This window comes from Grammomys surdaster, unplaced genomic scaffold (assembly GCF_004785775.1).
Source record: "Grammomys surdaster isolate TR1022 unplaced genomic scaffold, NIH_TR_1.0 243, whole genome shotgun sequence".
Taxonomy (NCBI): Eukaryota; Metazoa; Chordata; class Mammalia; order Rodentia; family Muridae; genus Grammomys; species Grammomys surdaster.
This window is the reverse complement of record NW_021604688.1, coordinates 4,581,461-4,607,037: the sequence shown is the minus strand read 5'-3', so window position 1 is coordinate 4,607,037 and position 25,577 is coordinate 4,581,461. Positions and strand designations below refer to the sequence as shown.

Genomic DNA, 25,577 nt, shown 5'->3' with positions numbered 1-25,577 from the left:
TCCCCAGCTCTGATGGACACTTTCAATTAAGTGATGATTTTATCCTTGGCTGTGTTGGCTACTTGGATACTTGGGATTGTCTTCCCTTCAGTCCTGGGAGAGTCTAGGGGATAGGGTGTTTGGTTTCATCTTGACCTTCTTTTCTTCCATTCTCTTCTCTTTGCTTTGTGTATAATATGCTGCTTATAAAACAAACAAACAAACAACAAAAAACAGTGTAAAGGGCTTGTTTTCTCTCATCCCTGAGGCAGGTGACCTGAACTTGCTAGTTCCAGAACTCTCTTCCTGTAGGTACCACCAGGACACAGGAACCAGTGACATGGTTTTAAGAGAAAAAGATAGCTTCTGTCTGCTGGTCTGCCTTCATACTTGGTGCTCAGATTTTAAGGACAAGTTGGAAAGCTGGGTATGGTTGCTTATGCTGTAATCTCAGCCCATGGGAGACTGATGCAGGAGGATTGTTGTGAGCTCCTGTCTAGCCTGGTCTACATGGTAAGTTGCAGGGCATCACAGGCTACAGCTGCCTGCCTACAAAGCAAAATCAGAGAAGAGAAGGTTGGACATGGTGATATTCCCCTTCTATGCTTTCTTGGGGAGGTTCCCAAGCTGTGTCCCATCACAGCTTAGACAACACATGAGGCTGTATGTCCTTTCCTTCCAAGAACTGTGCCTGCCATCGGGCACTATCTGTGATGCAGCCTCCAGCTTCTCTGGTTTGTAGGACACAGGCTCTCTGGAGTAGTCACCTGACCAGTGGCTGTCAGCTGACAGGGAAGGACCTTGGCAAGTTTGCCTCTTTTGTGTGGATGGTGCATCTCTGTGTGATGCAAAGCCTTCCCTCTTACCCTGGCTCTGTGGATCTTTAGCTCCCATGCAGGACCTGGCTTCTCACCTCGCCTGTCCTATGAAGGCAGGTTCAGCCTGTGACTAACCTCATTTAATGAGGGCTGGTTTTGTTGACCAAATATGGCTGATAGTAAAACCAGGGACAACTGATGGAAGACCCCAGGAAGATTCTAAAAACCCTATGGTAGGAAAAAGGAGGGGTATCTCTCATCCTGCTGTCCCTTTCTACTCTCATTCTTTCAGACAGAAGCTGTGTTGTGTGGCTTCTAGCAAGGGGGTTTTGGCCAGGAAACCTCAAAGACACAGATTTGCACCCTAGTATAGCTTCCATAAAGCCTGCTATGAAGTGTTACCAAATGCCCCGGATAGACTTGGGGCTGTTTCTATGCATCTATTTACCACCCCGTATTTTCTTTTTCACTGCTTTGTGGAATGTGACACAGGCCAGCCACACCAGAATATGACAGGGGAGGACTTCATAGCACCCTGTATCCCAGGTAGGGAATAGACATAGAAGGTTACCACAGCGCTAGCTTCTTAGCTGTCAATGACATCACTTCATAAGGCCATCTGACAAATGTGATGTATAGCTTGTCATTGGAGGCAAACTTGTGAAGCTAAAAGTAAACTGGCTATTAAGTAACGAAAGCTATTTGTTGTAACTAGGAGTTACCTGCAGTGTGGTTTTTGCTTACTAAAAATTATGCTGCTAGACCACACTGCTTGATTTCCTTCATTGTGCTGTCAAATAAGGCAGAACCCTTTAGATCTACAAGGGCAGCCTCTCAGCATGCCCTCAGATGCTCCAGCAAACTGAGGATGCTTTGGCATCTCAGGTAGAAGCCAGAACAGGGAAGCATTCTGTCTCACTTCAGAACTATTCTCTCAAGAAAATTGAAAAAAAATAATGTTCCTTGGTAAAATCCATATTGGCTTTCTCTTTCATACTCTTTCTTTAGGCTAGTATGACTGGACAATGAGTGTGTCTTGACATACTGAAGTGAAAACTTAAGGGTTCTTTGGAGAGTCAGCTGTGTTGGATGTTGTTTTGCTGGGGCAAACACATGAAGGAGTGTTTTTCTGAAGCAGACACAGGTGAAAGGCTAACGCAGATTTGTGAAGGAATGTTTGGCAGAAGCAGATACAGGAGAGAGGATGTTCTGTTAAAGCAAGCATGTGAAAGACACGTGATGAAGGATTCTTTGCTAACAATGAGCATGTATCAGTCTGCCTTACACTGCATAGTTGAGCTTCATTTGTTGGGACTCCTTGTACTTGGGCTGATTAGATAAATGTGCTGAGGCAAGGCACGTGGAGGACCTGTGATGTTTGGAGGGTATAAACAGGACTCCCCAGAGTGATGGAGACAGAGCTTGGCTTGCTGGTACAGCTACCCGTGCAATATTTGTGGGTCTTGCATCTTCGCTGATCTTCACTTCCCTGAGAGAGGCACAGCCAAGAACTTCTGGTGTCCCTCCAGGTCCCTCCTGCTGACTCAAGCTGAGGCTGAGGCCTGGCTGTTTCTGCTAGGACATGTAACTGCTTGCTAACCTAAGTCTACCCAACTGGACTGCTAGTGTATCCATGAAGTGTTTGTGAGTGGATCGAACTGCTGTGGCCAAGCAACCTGTGAACTGAACTGCTGATTTCCAGACAACACAGAAGGGAGTTGCTCCAAAGAACCTTTCTAAACAGGTCCACTTCCCCTGTATACTTTCTTTTCCACTACCTCTGGTGGGTATAAAGGAGGTTAAAGTGTTTAAGAACCGTCATTAAAAATAAAATTTGAAAAATTAAAATTACAATATACTTTAATCCATAGATGCTCACACCCAACCATAGGACTGAGCACAAGGTTCCCAATAGAGGAGTGAGAGAAAGGACTGAAGGAGTTGAGAGGGTTTGCAACCCCATAGGAAGAACAGCAATATCAACCAACCAGAGCTTCCAGAGCCTAAAGCACCAACAAGGAGAACACATGAAGGGACCCATTTTTCCAGCACATATGTAGCAGAAGATGGCCTTGTCAAGCATCAATGCAAGGAGGCTCGATGCTCCAGTGTAGGGGAATGCCAGGGCAGGGAGGCAGGAGTGGGTGGGTGGGTGGGGGACACCCTCATAGAAGCAGGGGGAGGGAGAATAGGCTAGAGGGTTTCCAGGGGGGAAACTGAGAAAGGGAATAACATTTGAAATGTAAGTAAAGAAAATATTCAATAAAAGAAAAGGAAAAGAGAGAGGGAGAGGGAGAGGGAGAGGGAGAGGGAGAGGGAGAGGGAGAGGGAGAGAGAGAGAGAGAGAGAGAGAGAGAGAGAGAGACTAATGAGGGTCTAGTGAGATGGCTCAGAAGACAGAGATATTTGCTGTGATACTCTGAACCCATGGTGGAAGGAGAGAACCTGACTCTTGACAGTTGTCCTCTGACCTCCATTGTGCACACACCCCTAAAGGTGATGATGAGATACAAGGTCAGACATGCTGGAACAAGCCTGTAACTCCAGCACTCAGGAGGCAGAATTGAATTCTAGTCTATGAGTTTCAGACCAGCCAAGGCTACACAGTAAAATCCTCTCTCAACAACAACAACAATATGAAAATAAACTTATTATTTATGTTATTATTGCAAAAAATGGAAAATAACATAGCTCACCATATTTGGTATTTTTGGGGGGCAGATTTTCCATTAGTTGAGGTCACAGTGCATTTGTCTAAATCACATGGAAGAGATCAAGGGAAATTCTTCACATATAAAAGTGGATTTTCCTGTACTTCTTAATTCCTTAATTCACTCAGCAGTCAGAGTTACAAACCATTTATCAAGAGAAATCTGCTCCTGAGGATTGAACCTAGGTCCTCAAACCCTCTAAGTAAGTGTTCTAGAGTTGAGCTATACACTCAGCCGTGGAAACCTACCATTAAAACCCTTTGTTTTGTGTAGATGACCTCCCAGCCCTGAAGCAAGGCTACTGTGTGAGGATGTGAGGTTACTGCTTAGGAGGAAGTGTGCTCTAGGCTTGTAATTCTCTGGAAGAGCACACAGGACTAGGGCTGGTTCCTACTTAAAGGTATATTAATATGTCATTACTTTTCAGAAACACAAAATTTATACTCAAGTCTTAATAAAGGAGTTCAAAACATTACAAGAAACCTGATTATGAGATTAAAATTTGGCAACCTGAACAGACATCACATCTTCTTTCAGAGGAAATAAAAAGCCAGACTGTCAGGCTATTAACTTCAGCTGGGCCTGACTTTGCTTATGAGGGTGTGTCAGAGTCCAGGCCAGCACTCAGAGCTCATGTCCTGGACGCTTGAAGGTCCTTGGGGCATCTGTAGTTTTTCTTTCAGCTCAGCTTCCCTTCAGGCATACACTGCAAAACTCTGAGTTCCCAGTTCAGAAAAACAGGAACTGAGAGGCTCAGAGAGGCCCAGAGATGCCCTCTGGCACTGTCTTAGCACCGGGAAGCATTAGCAATGTTTACTGGTGACAGCCTTCATGTTCAGTGTAAGGAAGCTGCCTATTTAATTTTAGAGTATTGTACAAGTCAGGGTTCTCTAGAGGAGCAGAACTTATAGAAAAAATGAATCACTTTCTCTACATATATACATATTAATACATGTGCATATGTGTGTGTATATATGAGACCCACACACATATAATGTATACATACATATATATAATACATACACACAAAGATTATATATCCTTAATATAGCCTAACAAATCTCATATATGCATATTTTCACTGGCACCAGGTCATGAGATCCAGTATTTAAAGCTGAATTATTAAAACGGCTTACAGGCTGTGGTCCAGCTAATCTAACAATAGCTACTTATGAATGTTAAGTTTCAGGAATCCAAAAGTTCTTTAGTCCACAAGGCTCCGCTGGTCTTCAGTAGACACTGGAATCCAGAGCAAGTAGGCTCTAATGCAGGTGAAGGAATGAACTCATACAGGCAAAAGGGAGGGGGAGGGCAGATGTGGGATGGAGGTGGTGGTGGAGGGGTAACCAGGAAGTGGGTAACATGGGATGAGGGGTTGGTAGAGGGCGTAACCGGGAAGTAGACGAATATAAATGAATGGAATGATTAATAATAATAAAAAAAAAGAAAGGGAAGGGCACTCCCAAGGACTGAAGTTGTCCAGAGATTTTGGGAAGGTCTGAGATCTGAGGCTCTGGGCCCGAAGAATTCCTAATTGCTCATTTACACAGCATCTGCTTTCTTTAGCACTCGGTAATCTTGACCTCCTGACCCCCATCTTGCACATGTTCTGTTTTGCTGCAGGTAACCTGAGGTCAGAGGGGCTCCTACCTTTCTCTGTCATTGATTTCTTACATATTTTGGTGCCTCAGGAACTCCCTTCTCTGCTGGGCCAATTTTAGTATATGTCTTTTCCATTTATTTCAATAGTTTTAAGTTCTGTATTCCATCTATAGCTTATGTTGCTAAATTGCTGTTGAGACTCAGCAATCAATGGGAGTGACACACAGCATACAAAGAGCTGGGCCCTTCTGATAGAAATTATTATTAGTGTATTAGTGTATTAATTAGTGTATTAGTGTATTAGTCAGTGTTCTCGAGAGGAATGAAACTTATATACCAACTTGATACAAGCTATAGTAATCTGAGAAAAAGGAAGTTCAATTGAGAAAATGCTTCATGTAGGCAAGTCTGTAGGGCATTTTCTTAACTAGTAATTGATGGGGGAGGGCCCAGCCCATTGTGGGCGGTGCCATCTGTAGGCTGGTGGTCCTGGGTTCTATAAGTAGGCAAACCATGTGAAGCAAGTCAGTAAGTAGTACCCTCCATGGCCTCTGCATCAGCTCCTGCCCCCAGGTTCCTGCCCTGTGTGAGTTCCTGTCTTGGCTTCTCTCAGTGAATGATTCAGGATTTGTAAGCCAAATAAAAAACTTTTCTTTCCAAGTTGCTTTTGGTCATAGTGTTTCATCACCAAAACAGTAACCTTAACTATGACACTTAGTAAAATTGAAACAACAGTAAATTCTAAGATATTACAGTTGTTACATTTGATTTCAAGTAAGAACCTGTACTTCCCTTTAAAACACTTATCCATAGACATATATGAAGAAACCACGCCCCCCTTTCCCGGTGTAAGTCAGCAACAGAATATTTACTGATCTGTGAATCCACACAGACATCCTGTTACACAGACAAGCACTCACTGGAACACAACTGCTCGGATAAGAATGTAAGAATCTGTAAGTCCAGGCAGATTTTAACATATATTTTTTTTATTAAATATGTAAAAAGATCAACGCAAGTCAAGTTATTCACATATTCAGAGACAAAAAGCTATCCTACCATGCGACAATAGGTGGGTAATGTAAAATGAATGTGATGCATCTGAATAAGACCTCTTCATCTAGTATGCCTTACTTATCGATATTTATAATTAACAATACATATGTTTACATTCCTTTCAGTTTACATTTAATATATAACAAAAGCTTTATGGTGTACTATTTAGTAAAAGTAATCTGAATGCATATTAAACCTTAACGGAATAATGGAAACACTCACCAGCAAAGGGAGGAAATCTTGATTCCCTTCTGGAGTTTACTTCTCTCAGTTCAACAGGGTGTTTGTCTTTTGAACATTTTTTTCCTGCTTCTCTACTTAGAATGAGAGCTTTCTCTTCATCCCTTGCTTCGATCACTTCCAATCTGACAGTGGTAATGGAAGCACTTACAGCCAACAGTGGGTGTGGGGAAACTGAGGGAAAAAATCAACTTCTTGAGAGGGAGGAGCAAGGACCCATGCTGGGTTACCTCTGGACCCAATGTGATGTTCTGTGGCTGAGCTGGGGCTTAGACGATTGTGTGTCCTGAATGCCAAGAGAACGAATGTGTTCTGCCATCCACGAATGGTAGATGCCCAGAGGCAGGGGTGGAAATAGCTGCAAAGGATTCCCCAAAGCATCCGTGGCACCATCAGGGATGTAGCACTTCACAAGATATTCAAGATGGGCACACGAACAGGAGGTACAGCTTCTCTCTAAATGGATGAATGGCCTGGCTCACCACTAGGAAGGAAAATGGAGTACACTAGCTGGGGTGATATTCTTTTCAGACATGTAGCCAGTGGGTCTCCAGCAAGGAGCTAGGTCACCAGCTAGCTAGGACAGCTAGGTCTCCAGTAGGTCCAGGGAGGTTTGGAGAGGAACAGAGTGCTTCCAGCAAGAGGCATTGGGAGAAGAAAGATCCTGACTCCCTGGTACCCATTCACAGGAATGTGGCCATGAATCCCCCATCCCTGGGTGTTATTAAGATGTCCTGGGCAGGTATAGGAACCACTCGGGTATCTGTGACTAGCTGCTTGTTGTACCTCTTTGTAATAGCTATTAAAAAACTAAAAACAAAGTGAGTGAATAAAAAAGGCTCAGGAAAGCAACATGAAGTTTGATGCTCTGTAGAGCATGGCCACTACCTCGGCCAGGCTTGGGAGGACGTCACTGCGAGGGGTGAGGCTTCCCAGCCTCAGAGAGATGTGCTGCAGGGCTGAATGAGCAGGAGAGAGAAGGAAGGAGAACCAACGCCATGGAACATCTGTCCACTTCTGCACAGTGTGTTGTGATCATTTCAAAAATACAAGCCATCTTTGCCACATGGACCTCAGTTACATACAATGCTGCTGTGGAGGTTTAGTCTGGAGAGCTTTCTCTTGTTGTGAAGCATCAATGCTAGAATTCAAGGTTGCTCTCCCATCAATTAATAAAGAAATTTCAAAGCTTTATGATGCATAATTCATAAATTTATTTTGAGATTTTTCTTTTAAGTGGAAGGTGGGGTGGGCACATTTGTTTCTCATTTCTCTGCACTTGCCGGTCACATGACCAGTGACAGCAAACCTAAAGCTAAAATCAAACAAAACGGAGGGAGTTAGGAAGAATACCATCTGTCACAAGGGGAGGACAGGCGGCCATCAGGAAGGAAACTGAGAAAATGTGCAAATATTAGTTAAAAAACAAGGAATGCTTTCAATTCACTAATGTTTCCCGTTTATGAATTGCCATGGTTTATCAAATATCAGTGACAAGGAGGGCCCCTTGTTGCAGAGAGGGTGGAGTCCTTCCTCCAGAAGGTGATGGGAGTCATTGGTGTTTTTGTGTGTGGCTACACTTCTCCCTTGAAATTATGCTATCAATCAAGTCTTCGCTTCCAACCTTGACAGCCAGCACTGACACGATGCAGAAGGCTGGCGTGTGGGCACCATGAACATTTCCCTTTAGTATGGATTCCTTAATGTGAACTGGAGGACTTGGGTTGAAGCCCTTACAAGGAGGAAGAGGGAAGAGGCAGGAAGCCTCGCGCCTTCTGAGACCACCCTACCCCCCTCTGCAACTGCAGACTGCCAATGACAACATCTTTCGGGGAGTGGACCCCCATCAAAGAAAGGACCCTGAGAAAGAAAATAACAGGAGAACCTGGGGGAAGGAGGGTGGGGACACATGGAGCAAGGGCAAAGCTGAGATGGTATTGTCCGTGAGCGAATGTCTGAAAACTAACGACTGTGTGGTTGTCTAACGTGCTGCTCTATCAACACTGCTGGGCCCTGAAGTCATAGTTCTGAATCCATTGTTTTCCCTTTAGTGTTGTGAGTAGAGGGAGAAAGTGTTTTCCCCATGACACAAGCTACTGTCATATGGCTTTCATATCAAATATCTGTTTCCCTTTGTTTCAATTAATTATCTGACCAAATTTATGAGAGGAGGTTAGACTCGCAAACATCAAAGCACCACAAATGCGCGTGACATCTACTGACACCGGGTTGAAAAATGCCAATATAAATACCATATATCAAATTACCATTGTTCACACCAGGATAAAAAGGGGTGGTAGTGGTGGTGGTGGTGATGGTGGTGGTGTTGGGTGGGACATAGTTATGAGGGAGGAGTAGAACCAGTCTCAAGCAGCCAGGTGGTGAAGTTGAAGTGATGTGACCCTATGACCTGGCAGGGAGCTGACCAGAATGGCCATCTGCTAACGCATCTTGGCAGAGGAAGTGGGAACCAAGAGCAATGGCTGGCGGATGCAAGATCGCTGTGGATGGGAACAGGTTGGGAACAGCTGGTTTCTACTGCGCTCCAGGCCACACACGTTCCAATCTCCGGAAGGAAAGTCCCCACGCACGATGGAAGTGTCATGAGCTGATGAGACGGTTCAGTACTCTTCTTGCTGCTGGGGCTGCTGGTCATGGGCTTGCTCCTCTGCTTCAGGCTCTTCTGTTTGGCCCTCCTGTGGGATAGGGGAGGAGTTTTAGCTAATTGGTTTACTTTCAGGCCCTGTGAGGTGTCAGGCCTAATCAGCGTGAATCACCTAAACCCCAGGTTCTGGAGTACACCAGCCTCAGGCACGACTCCATACACAAATGCTTCCCAGCTTCCCGTGTCAACCCCAGGTACAGGAAGACCTTCACAGCCCAGTGCCATCCAAGGAGGACTGCTCTGGAAAGCACGACCACCAGGTGCTAAGAACTCATCTCTTCTTCCAACTGTTTTCTCAGGATATCTTCATAGAACAAGCTGTACATTTTGTTCTCCTCAGTAAGAGTTGATATGATAAGCCAGACACAGCCACTCCACAGCCTTGTAACCATAAAGAAGCCTCAAACAGGACCCCAGGCCTCTACAGATGTGTAGGATGCTCGTCCCCCCCAACAGCCCATCATGCATTGCTTCTGACCTATTTCCTGTTCCCTCTGATGCTGCCATTCATCATGCCTGGGTAATGTCTTTGTGAAGGAGATGTTTTCTGTCACCTAACACCAATATGAAGCAGACTGAAGACACCAGAGAAGCAACCTGTTAGTTTCTGAGGGAAAGGAGAGGGGTGAGAACACATTTCACAGGCTGCTGTAGGCAGAGGCCCCTTTCAGCACTGTGCTAGAAGCCGTGGCTCCAGGGCCTTGCCACGCATCTTCAGGGTGTGTGAGGTCTTATCTGCTTGCTTTCTGCTCCTGACTGGGCTCCACTTGTCCTATTTATTCAGTGAAGCAGATCACAGGCATCGTCTCAGCCTCAGCTTTCATCACAAAGAATAATTAGTTCTTTACCACCCAAGCAGAAAGGGTAAGGCAAACTGAGAGTAGCTGACTGCCCTTCAGGAGTGGCACAGGACTTCAAGATTCAGTTTTACAGGCATGCTGACAGATTCAGATATGTGACATACTGACTGCCAAGCCTATCTTCTTGCTACCTGGCTATTTCCTATAGGCCAACGCAAGCCCATTAAAATCCAGTTCAGACAGGACTGCACCATCTCCCTGCATCAGACCTGCATCTTCCCCTGCCTTCTGCATCTGTGAGACTCACTTGGGGTGTGAGATGTGAGAGAGCGCATGCTCATCATTCACAAGGTTTGATCCCCAGCATCGCAAAAACAAACCCAACAAAACAAACCCAACCATCTCCCTCAACAAAGGAAACTCCCTTGGAACCCTGATGTCTGGAGCCCTTTTCTATGGGAGACGGAGGTTTGGAGATGGACGGCCTTGTTCAATTGAATTGCATCTCGTTCACTACAACATTAGACATATGCCACGTCAAGTGGAAGAAACCGAATCCAGAATGAATGGCCAAGACAGACTACCAGCCAAGGCTGTGTGGCACCTTCTCAGAGACCAATGATGTAAAAGTTATCTGCACTGACTATGGAGTTCCCTGCCCAGCTCCGCAATCTGTGACCTGCGAGGCTCTGGGCTTACAGTGCAACTGCTCTACACACATAGCAAGTTTACAGTGTGTTTCACCGATCAACACTGCATTCATTTCATCAAACAGAGGAACAGTAAGCTAGAACTGGTAAATTGCTCAGATTCCTGTTTTTCATGTCAATATGGGAAATGTGAGCTGTGATTGTAATTTCTTGTGCGAGAACACTTTGGAACATATTTCAAATGTGCAAACAATCAATAGACAGTTACCCTGTCTACAGCAGCTCAAAGTGACATCAAATTGAAGACCTGAGGCTGACTCTAGTATTGCCCTTTATTGGCTCTTGGTTACTGGCCACATGATTTGGTAAATGTGAGCCCTGATTATGACTGTACTAATGTCACCTCCTAGAACTGTCCCATCTTTGGAAGATATGGGCAGATATCCTGCTCTCTCTTCTGTTTTCCTGACCCTCACATTCCACGGCCCAGGGTTTTGCTCTGGCTGCTCTGTTGGCAGCATCAGCTGCCAGTTGCTTTGCCTACTGTTTAACATGTGGGGTAGCAGCCTTAAGGAGTCAGGATCTCAGCCAACAGTGGCACGTCAAGGGGAACTGGCAGTGTGGGTAGTCAGAGATTAGAAAGCAGGTGCTGGCCTCAGTCAAAGCAGGAGTCCTCTGCTCTAAGGGAATGTGGGAGGGTTCAGGGTCCATTCTCTACATGAAAAGATACTTCTGGAAGTCTCTCTCTTTCTAACCCTGCTTCCGTATGGCTCCTGCTCCTCTGGCTAAGCTTCCATCTTTCTCTCTTGCTTCTGTGTGTATTCTGCTGGAAACTACTACCCAGCCTCCTCTGTAGCCACTAGCCTCCGACATGATGGGGATGGTGACTTACTCATCCTAAGCCCCCAGTCTCCCATGCTGTCTTTCATACTGTGTCCTCAGCCCTCAGCAGCTCGAAGCATACTTTTCTAACATAATTATTCTTATGTGTAGCCTTGGACATGGGGTGTGCTTTGTGTTTTACAGAGACTCTCATCACCGCTGGAAGTTAACTGAGAGATAACACAGTTAGTCCAGGCCTGAAAGCAGGAGGACCGGAATCTATTAAGCACGGAGCCAGGAACAAGATGCAGGTCCTTGTTGCTCACCACTAGTCAAGGCCCTTCTCCTCAGGTCCAGGTTGAACGAGGAGTGGGCTCTACAGTCTCTAGCTGGAGAAAGCCCCCCGCCCCCCCAGGCTGAAGTGCCAGCCATGAAAAACTGCTGGTGATAAACACATGCCTACAGAGACTGCTGACCACCAGCACATGCTGACTGGGCAATACTGGTGTAAAGAGCAAACATGACTGTTTAGCTGCTTTGCTAATGCTTGGGCACAAGTTGACTTCACAATGCCACTACAGGCTCCCCAGCGCTAGCTAGATAAAACCTATGCTGAACACAGGACTGATATACTGGTGTATCACCAGATGAATCCTAACATTTCCATGGCAACCCCTATACTTTTCTAAATGCTTAGCTGTGAGCAATGTTACTATTCTTTACTCTTCCCCTCAGAAAGAGAGGCAGGTTGGGAGAGAGTGTCAAAGGATGATCTTGGCTATGGTGGATGGAAGACGAGGTCAGAGGTCACCAGAAGCTGATGTTCCTGATCCCTAAATGGGAGACACTTGGCCTCCTCCCCCACTTGGTGCCAGCCACAGTTGGCTGTTCTTTTCCCTCCCAGCTTGGCTCTGTAACTGCTAATGTCCCTGGTCACAGTTCAACTTCCAACCCGAATGCCATCTTTATAGTGACGTCTGCTGGGATCTCCAGGCGGTGTGTATCCCACACAAGTTATTTGTGTCTCTGTTGTCACATTTATACAATCTGCCACATTTTCCAGTCAGCTGAGTCCCTGGCTGTCTCCTTCCCTAGGTCTGTGAGTTCCCCTGAGGTAGTAGCTGTATCTATCTCTGGATAAGTAGCATTTCAAGGCCAGTTGAGTGCAGATTCCCCAGTTACAGAAACAGACTGTCTCAAAAAAGTGCTGAGGAGAAAGAAAGTCTTCAGTTCACTTTAACAGTGGCTTCCATGACAGTACCTCAGGAATGAGCAACTGTTCCGTCAGCTAGTCTACCTCTGCTAGCTGTCGAACCTCTGCTGAGAGGACCCATGAAGTATCAGGCAGGCAGCCAGTGATTAAGCCAAGACACCTGTGGCCCAAGTTACATGAGACGGTGGAAATATACTGAGGACAGTAAAGAGGCACTGTATACCTGGCTGGCCATCTGTTCTGAAAACTTCCACTAGGCTCTTACACTTCAAAGCTGAATAACCTGACCACGGCTCTAAGCTGGAACTTTACATCTATACATCATATTCTGGGATTGCTTGACTCTAAGAGGCAGTGACCAGTTAGCAGCAAGAAGAAAAATGGAAGATCCTCCAGCAGATACTCCTGGGAAATCAAATCTTGCTTAGACAGTTTAGCCAAAGAGCACACATGCAATCCAGTCTTTGATTCTTCAGCCCATCTTCCCCTCTGGGAAAGCCAGATAGCCAGACACCTCTGTCATCTCAGGTGGTTACACATCCTCACGCTAAAAGCCTCAAGCAAAATACAGGCGTTTCTTTATAAACTTCATACTCTTTAGACCCACACAGGAACACAGACCTGGCCACCACCCAGGTGGGACACAGGAGACAGCATTGGGACAAACACAGAGGGACAAAAGGAGGATCTGAGGGCTGTGGATGGGAGTGTGTGATGACACAGAGGCCACTGAGCATGCATTTCCAGAGGGAAGCCCTAAAGGGTAGGTCTTTCTTAGACCCACTCCTTCTAGTGTTGGCTGTGCTTCAGAGCGGCTGCCACAGAAGCAGGACCCATGCTCCTCAGAGATGAAGGCAGATGCCTGAAGTCTCCAAGGTTTCTTGGATTGAACAACTCCTTGAGCCTTCAGCAGAGAAGCAGAATGGAGAGTGGGCCAGTGTGCACACGTGTGCTTGTGCACAGCATGGCACACACCCATCTGGCATGGTGTTTGTACACACATCTTCCCTTTCTTATTGTAGAAACGAGGTCTAGAAACCTTGGTTTTAGGTCTTGTCACACACAGCAAGGACTCCTGGTGCACTGTGGATCAAATGCCTTATTCCCCATGGGAATCTCATTGTAGCCTGCTATCTCATGGGAATTTTCCAGACCCAAGTTGCAATGTAATGTATCCTGAACTGGAAACACTAAGCCAGGGACTGCATGTGAAGACACAGCTTCAGCAACACACAAGGTTGAAGTCTATGCTTCTTCTGGGTAACACTTGGTTCCTCTAACTCTCTTCCTGGCTGTGGGATAGTTACGTGTGTGTGCCCATGTCTCTCTTCCTTAAACACTTCTCTTCACCTGACGATAATCCAAGGGTTACGATGCTGCAGAATGGTAAAACTTGATCCCGGCACGTACAAGACTGAGTTTAATCTTCAGTACCAAACACCCCCCAAAACAGAGAAGGGACAGAGCTCTGGATTCAGACTCTGGTTGCTTACAAAGTACCAAAGCTCTTTTCTGTCTCTTTCCCTTTATCTGGAAAACAGGACAGTATGTACTTGATAAGATTCTCAAGAGAATTAAAGCATCTGCTAAAGTACTATACACAAAGCACAAAGGCCCAGGCATTAGTCTCAGATTCCAGGTAGCTGAGACAAGGTCTAAGGAACCCATTTATCCTTACTCACTGATGGAGCTTTATGCACGAGTGCTCCTGGGCCATCTGCCCTGTGCTTGAAGTACAAGAACTGTTCCGTGGTTCTAGTGGGTGTGGGGCTGGAATGGCAGAAAGACACCGAGTGTAGACCTCCAGGCCAGGCCTCCTCAAGCCATTCCCTGGAGGACAGTGAAGTTCCTGCCCCAGGCTCACCTGCCTATCCCCAGCCAGCAATTCAATGGTGTCACACAATTCACCAGGCCATATTCCAGGATCGGGTCTCCTCCCTCTTGGGATCAGTTCTGGCTTTGGGGAAGGTTTTCTTCCTACTGTGAGGGCACTGCTGGGAAGATCTAAGCATGCATGATGGCCTTTCTCCAGCTACTACCCACCAGCATAGACGGCAGCCACCTGATGTCATCTAAAGCAAGCTTTAGAGGCAGCCACTGCAACTGTGGTGTACCTCAGTACATCCATAATGGTCACAGGCACACAACAAATCAGCATCCTTGCTGAGAGCCACATTTGGTGACATCATCCTGGCCTCGGGGCTTAACTAGGCAGAGTCCCAAGGTTTCAAAATCTATACTTTGAGCTACTAGTAACCAAGAAATAAGTTACCAAAAACAATCTGAGAGGAAAGAAAGCAATGGTGGGGAGTGCCCAAGCACGGGACAGTTTCCTGTAGCCGATGGATGTTTCAATGCTAGGATTTAAAGGCACACATGGAACAAACATAAACTTTCTGGTGGCTCACTAATGCTCTGAGGAAACACTAGCACATGTGACTCACCCACAGGCCTCTGTGTCAGAGAGCCAAACACTTCACCAGCTTTGACCTAGGGTAAGGAGAAGCTTGACACCCAGCCCTGGCCTCTTGCCTCCCCCAGCCCAGCTCTGCACAAGGGGGGAGCTTCAGTAGGTCTCTCACTCTGCCTCGGGCCAGGCTGTGCCCTTCTGCACACAGACTGTACTGACTTGGCAGTGTTTCTGTGTCCTGCCTGTCAACTGCTGGTCATAGTGTCCTTCCTGATCCCAGCTCATTCTCCCTGGTCTTCTACTCCTCTCTTCTTCTTCCCTTTTGTTATGCTGTTTTTTTTTTTTTTTTTTTTTTTTTTGAGACAAGGTCTTACTATGTGGCCCTGGCTGGCCTGGAATTTGCTATGTAGACCAGGCTAGCCTTTAACCCACAGAATCTACCTGACTCAGCCTCCCAGGTTATAGGATTAAAGGCATATGCCACCAAGCCTGGTTTCCATTTTTAAAAACAAAACAGGATCTCATTTAGCCCAGGATAGCCCTGGATTCACTTTGACTCTTGATGTTCCTGCCTGCTCCACCACACCCAGCACACCTTTTCATTACCCTCACAAAGCTACACCCTGGGCCTTCCCCTGCACACTTGCTCAGTGGCAGGTCCTCCTACAAAGTCGGTATGTAATAAAAACAGATGGTTGTGGGGCTCACAGGGTGGGAAAGGCTGTCTTCTCACTTAGCCATCCCCAGAAAACAGACCTTCATACAGCTCACACTGTCCGTCCATCTGCTCAGAGCTGAAGCGCTGTGTGTTTTAACTCCAGTCTCCGTCTCTATTCAACTCCTCCCAGATTAACCGGGGGATGCACATCCCACAGCACATCCCACAGGTGGACTAGATTTTGATGACCAGCATATTTATTTCTCTGGAACCATCAAGGCTGCCAGCTAAGTTGTATCATCACCAAGACCCCAGGAGAGTATTTAAGATGTCTGAATGTGCTGCACTTTGAACAGGAGTTTCTTCAGTCCTCAGGAGCTGGGGCTCCGTACACCCACCTGCTCGTCGGAAGCGTAGAGCACCTCCATGAGTCGCTGTACAAGGTCGTCGTTTTCCTGCCCGTGTTCTTGGCACAGCAGCTCAATCTCTCTCAGCTTCCCGAAGTAGAAATCCCTCTCCTTCTCCACACCCTCCAGGGCAAGCTTCAGTGAATGGACCTGCAGAAAGGTGGGAAGAGAAGACAACCCAAGCAGAGTAAGAAAGACATAACCAGCTATGTCTTTGTATGATGACACAGACAGAGAGTGGAAGGACAAGTGTAAGAGAGAAGCAACCAGCCTGGCGGCCAGTCTCAGGAGCATGCCGAGTGTCTGTAGTCAGGGTGTTCCATTCACTTGCATAGCTATCCGTGGGCTTAGACAAGCCTTTCCTCTCTTGGTAACAAGTGCTGGACTACATCTTGATGCTATGATCCAGGATGTCTGTCTCTCTCTACAATGTCTTACAATAGAACCCTACAATGTGATGGATGGTATCATGGGGCAGGGCCTGTGGGAAGTGGATGAGATCTGTGTACGAAAGACACTTAGGGATCCTTCTCAGCATGGGGAGACCATGAGGACTGGGGCCTAGCTAGACAACGGATCAGCTGACTTTTTTTTTTCTTTTTAAAATTATACTCATTCACTTTACATCCTATGCACTGCCTCCCTCCCAGTGACCCCCTTCCACAATCCTTCTCCCTAACCCTGCTCCCTTCCCCTCTGAGTGAGTGAGGGACCCCCTGGGTATCCCTTGACCCTGGCACATCAAGTCTGTGAGGCTAGGTCTCCCACTGAGGCCAGACAAGCGATCTGCTGACATCCTGATATCAGACCTCACAGCCTCCAATGCTAAGAAAGAAAATTCTGTTGCTCACAAGACATCTAGCTTAGGGTATTTAGTTACAGCATCCACAGTCATAGTCCACTGAGAAGGAAGGTAACAGAGTTATGTGTTTTTTAAATGACCCTTTCTTTCTTCGGATCACTGGCATTAAAAGCCACTCCTCAGATGCAGACATCAGGAGGGCAGATCTTGGTGCACACAGATGGGGCAGGGGTGGAGGGCCAGCTGTGCCCATCTGCCTCTGTTTGTCTAGCTCTGGTTCTGTGCTATCGCTGGAAGGGCACGGTGGGTCTAGGGACCTTCTGGAGTCGTCAAGTTTCTAACTTCTAGGTCAGTGCAAGTTCTAGGCCCACGACCAAGGCAGGACCACTTTCGGGTGGTGTCAGTCCTGAAGAAGGCCTGGGGTGGTGGGGCAGGGGTGGCTGTTGACTTTTAAATCTTAGGATGCAGCTCTCTGACAGCCACACACAGGTCCAAACTCTGTCCTGTTCCTCATCCCTGAGGACCTCCTCTTTTGTAATACTTTGTTTACATTTGTGTAGAGCAAAAATTCTAAATGGTGGGTCCTGACCCCACACTGGGTTGTGTGACTGAATGTGTGGGTGGGGAGGGGGCTTACAAAAAAATATCTGGCAATAGTAAAAGTCTGTGGTGTTCAACAATTAAAATTTATTAGAAATCCGATGCACAGCGGATGTGAGGTGTTGTGGGCAGAGCTCTCCTGTGCCTCACCACAAGCCTTCACTGAAGCTTTGGCTCTGAACTTGACGCTCCGCACTGAGCATGCAGTCATGCCACACATCGAGACGCCTCAACTCAGTCATGGATGGTAGTACTTTCACTACACACTGTTCTGACAGAAACATGATGCTCTAATTACAGAAAACGAACACTATCACTCTTACCTGTGTGGTACTGTTAGACGAATAGCACCAGCTACTTAGTGTGCAAATTTGCTTGCTTTTGCTTTTGAGTCAGAGTCCTGTCTGGTCTGGAACCCACTGAGATTCACCTACCTTTTGAGTCCCAAGATTAAAGGGTGTGCCACCATGTTAACTCCAAAGGACTGTCTTAAAGTAAAAATTCTTTATGATTTACTATGAGTAAATTTACTTTTTTTTTTTTTTCAAGACAGGGTTTCTCTGTGTAGCCATGGCTGTCCTGGAACTCACTCTGTAGACCAGGCTAGCCTCGAACTCTTGAACTCAGAAATCCGCCTCCCTCTGCCTCCCAAGTGCTGGGATTAAAGGTGTGCGCCACCACCGCCAGGAGAGTAAATTTACTTTGTATACTCTTTTATAGTCCTATAAACCTAGGGTCACAGGGAATTTCTGGGAAAAGAGGCTGTGGGTGCTGAAGGCTGAAGAAGGCCTGGAACCACAGACACTGGGCAAGAGATAAAATCTCATGGTTTTCCACTTTTGAGGTACAAAATCTAAATCGTGTGTGTGTGTGTGTGTGTGTGCATGCGCCTGCGTGTGTATGTGTTTTAATATATTGGGCCTTTGGTACATTATCCCTGCAATTACTGACATTCAAACACATGCTAGTCCACACACCCACTCCTTCCCCTGCATCTGACAAACAGATCTATGCAGGGATCTATGTAGACCTCACAGATGCCCTCATCTAGCTACTTGTGAAGGAGAGTTTTCATTCTTTTCATTCCTGAATTTTCATTACTTTTAAGACTACACATTTGCAAAAATACAAGGAAACCAGCTTGCACTTCAGAAAGAAGAAAACTCCCCTAATTCTAGACCCCGTGTCTGAACTTAGCTGTAGAATCCCTCCAGCCCTGCACTGAGTCAGGCAGAGGGATCAGTGTGCAGCTCCCCCAAACCGAGCAGAGGTATTACATTAGCTCCTTTCCACAGATACAACTTAAGGGAGGGACTATCATGACCTGCAGTTCGGGGGTCAGAGGGCATCATGACACAGGTGGCATAGCAGTGGACATGGATTGTGACATCAGAAGCAAAAGGAGCCAGCAGCTGCTGCTTGTTACATGGTGCTGGCCGGGCAGTACTGAGCCAGACCGGAAGCGGAGCTGGGCTAAACTCTTCAAGGCCCAGCACATTTAGCACCCTGCTTTGTCCAGCTCTAGGCCTCAGTTCCTAGTTCCACAACCTCTCTTAACAGCACAACCAGCTGGGAACCAAGTGTTAAAACACGGCATGGGGGTGGTAGTTACATTCACTGCAGAAGACATATAGTTAACCTCCAAAACCCAGGCTCTGCCTCTGGACTGTGGTTTACACAGCACACTGTGGCTTTTGTGAAAAAAAGTAAAAAAAAAAAAAAAATTTTTTTTTTTATTCAGTCTGAGCTGGGCCAGACTGGTTTTATTGATGTATTAGAGAAGAGGTACAGACCTGTTAACAGCCCCCCTAAACAATGACAGCAGCTCGGCATGATGGTGCACACCAGTAATTCTAGTACTCAAGAGACAGGCAGGAGAATCGATGTGAGTTCAACACCAGTTTGGGCAACAAAGCAATAAATAAATAAATAAATAATCTTGCCAGTAGCTACTTTAAATGATCAGAGACCAGGTGGCAAATTCAATTCCATTTGAATGTTGCCATTATAGAGACAAATGCCATCCTGTCTCCTCACAGGTCATAGCAGATGGGCAGGTGATGGAAGCAGAGAAAAGCCAAGTTCAAAGGTCCAGTAGGGAAGTTTCCTTTCACAGCTTTCTGAACTCCTTCAGGCCACTCCACAGATTATGTGTTCTCCCAGAGGCGCCGGGGCAGCAGTGACTCTGCTCCACTTCCTGCTGGCTAACTCACTGACCAGAAAGAGTTCCTAATCTTTTTGTTTACGCCTCTTCCTCCCTGATCTGATTCACGGCTATCGCTGGAATTATGCAGGGCACTGCAGTGTGCTTTTATCAAGGCACACTGCCCGAGTAAAGGAACGGAGCCAAGCACATGAAAATTCCTTAAGTTTATGGCAGTTGTCACTTTCTCTATTACCACCATAAGTCAGGGTCCTGCCTCTGCATTTCCACTTGGCCTTCCCTTCTCCCTATGTTCTCGGTTCCAACTCTGGGGCACTTGTATGGCCACCCATCAGCCTCAGGGTCTTCCTCTCGGAGGCTTCAAAGGTAGGCATCCAGACTCAGGTCACCACGAAAATGAACTTGGATCTAGAACTTACTAAGTATCTGCCCAGTTGAGGCTGTGCCTTGCCTGTCCTCTGAAGGACAAGTGCAGGTATATATACACGACCTTCTCAACATCAAGGTGTTGGGACAGGAAGTAGAGAGGCCTCTCTCAGAAGTACTTAGGGAAGGACAACAGATAGACTATTCCCCTCTCCTGTTCTTTCTGTCCTCTCTTGAGTGGCCCTAAGAACTGACAAGGCCTTCTGGAAACAGACCCCGTGTATGTGATTTGAGAGTTTATGAAGCTTAGAGCCAGCCCCAAGGAGAAGTGCCTGACTAGTGTAGGCCACAAGTCACAGCCAAGGGAATGGAGGTTTCCACGTGGTCAGAATTTGGGCCACTGGGTTGGAAACTATGGTAGATGGAGGGGAGGGAGTGGGGATGGTGACTGGAAGCCTCAGTTTCTAATGATTGCAGAAAAATTCCAGTTGCTTGGGAAGGGGCACAGATCTGGAGTATGATGAACTCAGGCTTGATTCTCACAAGGTCCACTCAGACTTGTGTGGCGTCTTAATCTTGTGGCCCGAGGCTCATTTCTTCCTTCCTTCCTTCCTTCCTTCCTTCCTTCCTTCCTTCCTTCCTTCTTTAAATCTGAGCAGAAGTCACTTCTGAAAACCCTCTGGCTCCAACAGGAGACGAGCAGGTAACAGAACATTCCAGTTACCCAATCAGAGTCCAAAGGTGACTTAAGATTTTACCTCAAGTGCTAATGTGACCAACTTGCAGCACCTTTGTTAGGCAGCTGTCTGCCTCTGTGATGAATTCCTGACTGAAAACATACTTTTCAGACTCCTGCCTTATCAAGGAGAAGAGTCATTACTAGGCTAGTAGCTGGTATAGCCTAAGACTCGGCAGTCATGGGTTCCTTCACAACAACAGGACCCTGATGCAGGAAGCAGGCGGCTTCTACAGTGGGCACAGCACCACCCAGTGTTTCATTATTCTTAAGTGGTATAAAAAAATTGGCCATTACAAGTTAGAAAACATACCTACGCCTCTGGATCAAACCCAGGGCCTCTTGCTTGCCAAATCTGTGTTCTACCACAAAGCCACACCCTACTCCTATACCTAAGGTTTCTAGTTGGAAGTGTCAGTGGGTATAGCTAGGTTTACCATAATCGTAAGGGGCTATTGGGTCAGAGGAAATGTCTACTTAATACACAGCCATTGTTCAGGGCTTCCGGGCACCCTACTTCTGCCATTGTAGAGGACTGGTGTTGTATTTAATCTTAGTACTAGGCTCTGGTGTGTAACTGCTGTCAGTAGCTTTAAATGAGGGGATGGCGTCACCCATTTTGCTATTATTAAACCATGGCATGGTCTCCATCACATAAAACAGGCTCAACCACTAGCTGCTGAAAGAAAGGAAGGGATGGGGAGGGAGCCAACTGAACTCTAAGGCAGCTGTAACACTTTTTAGACTGGCCAGGAGTGGGCAGGCTAGGCCTGGAGTTCAGGATGGACCCTGAGGGACAGGGAGCTGGGAGGGTGGTCTCACATCCTCAAGCTTGGCGTCAAGCTTTGTGACTAATACAGCTCATCACCGTCACTGGCCTCTTGAGCAGGTCCTCCTATTCTCACTGGCTGCCTTGCCTTGGCTCCCTGACCCCAGGCCTGCAGGCGTGACCTCCTCACCCCTCACACACAGCACTGGTCTCAGAGACAAGGGTGGAGGTGACGACTTACCTGCTCGTTGAGCTGTATGACTTGTGTTTCTAAATCTTTGTCAGATCTGGATGCTGAACCGCTGGATGAAGCCCTTTTGGCGGACGAGGGGCGAGAAGGTGTGGATCCTGGCTTAGCTGCAGGACTTGACTTAGCCGCGCCTAGAAGCAAGCAGAATATATTACGAGTACAGCCAGCATTAAAAATTTTCAGATACGCTGCAAATGCACGATATAAAATGAGCTTCCTAAAAACCACAAGCAATGTGCCAACCCCTCCTCAATACAGTCAGAGCGATCAGCTTCAGCAAAAGCCACCGTGTCCTGGGGCAACAATGCACTGCGCCTGGAGAGCAGCTGCTCCAGTGAGCAGGTTAACCCTTTCCCTCCAGGCCTCAGAGCACAGCTACAGTGAAGCTGAGTCAGAGGAAAGATTTGGGTGCTGCGGAGATGGCTCAGTGAGTCAATCCTTATTGTCCAAGCCTGAGGAGCTGAGTTCAAACCTCAAGAACCTCTCTGAAGCCAGATGTGATAGCCCAGGGCTCCTACTGTAAGATAGGAGGTAGAGATAGGCTCACTCTGTGACAAACATCGAGAGCCCTGTCTCAAGCAAGAGAGAATTTGAGGACAACACCCTAAGCTATATTCCATCCTCCACTTACGGTGCATGCATGTGCTCCACACATGACCACGTAAATCACATATTTCATACACACGAATGATTAAAAGTAAATGACAGGAAACGTTCTTTAGTCACCACAAATATTCTAAGAGAAAGGCCCCATGACAGGTTCATACTTTAAAAGAGACACTGGTGCATAGGTATGCGGTTTCTCTTTTAGTAAACTCTGTAGCTTCAGTAATGGAAGGACAGGGATGGTGACATCTACATGGTTATGAGCACCCTGAGGTCCACTCTTGTTTTCTCAATGTCATTCTTCAACAAAAGGACTTCTTGCAAAGCTGCTAATGGCGCAGAACTGGAAAGGTGAGTGCAGGACAGCTTACACCAAGATGAGAAGATGCTCAGGGCAAAAGGAGCAGCTTGGAGGGGGCAGCCTGCCTAGCATGAGGAATGATGCCTGTAAGTTATGAAACGCCTTGGAACATGAAGTCTCTCAGGCCATGAGGAGGGGAGGGAGGAGGGGGGCGTAAGCACCAGGGAAAGCCGAGGAATGCTAGAAGACAGATATGTGGTACCCTAGTAAAGAGTAACTCCAGAGCTGTTACTGAACAGGTGCATTAGATAGGAGATACGACATGCAAAGGGAGAGGGCCTTCATAGCTGGAAGTCTACCAAGTTCCTAATAATGCCACACTTACTTCAGGTAAGCCTTCAGCCCCTGGACACTCAACCTACAGTGGACTTACAGTCTAGAACACAGCGCAGCCATAGGAATGGCTTCTGGAGCCCAAGCAGAAGCATTTAGGTATATATAAAGAGGTTGGTGTGCTTCAGAGTAAGAAGAGGGCCTCTCCTGGGATGCACCCCTTATCCCTTCGCTGTTGTTCTGACATAGTTCCAGCCAGGCAACAGTCCTGGTTCTCCTGTCCACACGGATCTCCTGTGTGTTCCCTCTGCCCAGTCAGAATTTCCACCACGATCTCTTATCCTCTCCCCTTCTAGAATGTTCTTAGAGGGCAAAGAACATGTCTTACTCATGTCAGTAACCCTGGTGCCCTGTAAAATGTTAGGCTAAATACATTTTGGTAAAGGAACAACTTTAGATAAATAGGCAATTAAAACTTGGTTTGTGGTTTCCAACTTCAGTTTCCAGTCTTTCTGACAGAGGCAAGGGATTATAAAGGCAGGCATGTAGCTGCAGCTGCAAGTTTCAACCAACACCCTAATTACACCGTAGCCAACAGAAAAGCTGTAAAATTTATATGCTGTCTCTTCAGGTGCCTGGAGTCACTGGTTACGAATGGGAGTCATCCACACCTCTGGGAAGTCTTAACAATGTCACACAGCCTTTAAAAACCATGCCCTTTTGTTACATCAGGGGGAAAGGAATCTTCTTTAAAAGCACAGGGGAAGGGCCAACAGACGTGAGATGATTAGAAGTGACTGAGTTAAGTCAGTGTGCACTCTGAAAAGGTCATCAGTGGGCCCAGAGACCACACTATGTACAGAGTGGACTCGGGGCACCAGGAAACTGTGGTTTGCTTAGAATGGATAAACTGCTGTAAAAACCTTTCTCTTTGGAAAGACCCCCACAGAATTCTAGAAGCTGACTTCTCAGTTCTGCTGCCCGGCTCCTTCGGCTGTAGAACAGACTATGCAGGAGCAGGCAGGCAAGACCACTTTTGCAATGGTAAAGCCCTTTCAGATTTTAATAGATAGCAGGTCTAATGGAAAGGGTACAGAAAGCAATACTTCTTATCTAAAAACCCTATTAAATGTCTGCCACAGCCATGTACAAGGACTGATAAAATGATAAAGATACAGCCTCTCTGGAGTGACAGTCGTCTATGATTCCCCAGGCATGGTACCCTCTTGGCCTTCTTGGGAACAGGCCAGTGATCTGGGATGCCATGCCTGTCACACTGGGGCTATATCTCCTCTGCATGTAACACTCCTCCTTCCCCCTCATCTGATCTTCTTTGAGTAACTAGGACTTCCATCCCTCCTTCAGGTCTCAGCTTGTTCTGTCTCATCCCCTGGAGGGGACAGCGGCTTTTCCTCAGAGGCTCTACCAACTGTAGCATTGTGGTGACATCTTGAACTGGACATAACACCACCATGCTGGAACTGCATCTGTTTGGTTTGCCACTGATAAGTACAGCAAGTACAGAGCTTGACCTAGATGCCTTCTGTGAACTGCCAGATGTTGTTGAACATGCAAGCAGAGGCATCGAATCAGCGATGACACCCAGGAAGCTTTGAAGTACTGATGCCAATGTCAAAGTCACTGACTGGAAGAGCCAACAAGAAAGAAACCATTTGGATGTCGGTCTTCTAGCTGGGTCCTTCCTGTGTTTTCTTTCCAGGCCCTTTTTTTAAAGTTACGATGTGGGGTTCCTTTCCATGTGGAATCTGGCCAGTCCAACGACAGAGTGAGTGCAGTCAGCTGATGCCTGGGTTTGGAGCCAGGTTTGGTGCGGGGCTGTCCATATCTTTGTCACTGGCCTTTGCTCACAGAAAAGCCTTCCTAAGAGAATGCGCATATACTTATCACTCTAGGCAGGTCTCCCTAAGTAGGTCATCAAAAGATGTGGCCAGTGACAGTGACTAAGCTCAGAGTACCATGAAGTCATGGCCTCATATTTTGACATCAGTTCCATGAGAAAAGAACAGGGAAGAGGAAGGAGGTTGTTAAAGGTCCTCCTCACAGAGCTACCAGTAACTGTGAGTCCAAGGTAATGAAATCTGAAACAAACTGAATGGTTAGCTACAGAGGAGAAGGGCCATCACAAGGGAATGGAGGCAGGGTGACATGCTTTATGGACATGCTCATGGAGGTCAGAGCTGGCAGCCGTGAACCTCTTGTGGCTCTGGTTCTCCAAGCCCACGGGCTCAGACTTAACATAGCACTGGTTTCTTGGATCCTATAGAGGTCAGCTGGGACCCAGAAACCAGGTCTTTCACACTGGTCTATATCAGCAGAGATGAGAAAGAGGAAGGCGTGAGAATCAGACTTGGGGTTGTCAGCTGCTCCACCCCCCCACCACACACACACACACACACACACACACACTCTCTCTCTCTCTCTATCTCACATATTCTCTGTCACACTCATTCACACACTTATTCATATACTTATTTACACATACACACACATACTATCTCACTCTCACACAAACTATCATACACACTTTTTCACACATACAAGCTCTTTCTCTCACACTCACACATACTCTCTCACTCCCATACACTCATTTATACTCAT

General features: G+C 46.7%; 1 protein-coding gene across 3 annotated transcripts in view; it reads right to left on the bottom strand.

Moving 5' to 3' along the window:
• Positions 1-6,077: 6,077 nt before the first annotated feature.
• Positions 6,078-25,577, bottom strand: part of Mapre2 (microtubule associated protein RP/EB family member 2) — a 135,750-nt gene continuing 116,250 nt past the window's right edge. For all 3 annotated transcript variants that reach the window (XM_028774843.1, XM_028774842.1, XM_028774844.1), the window contains 3 exons: positions 21,710-21,849; positions 16,023-16,181; positions 6,078-9,102 (listed from right to left, as the gene is read on the bottom strand). In XM_028774843.1, coding sequence (XP_028630676.1) covers positions 9,028-9,102; positions 16,023-16,181; positions 21,710-21,849 — 374 coding nt within the window. In that variant the 3' untranslated portion in view covers positions 6,078-9,027. The remainder of the gene's footprint in view (positions 9,103-16,022; positions 16,182-21,709; positions 21,850-25,577) is intronic.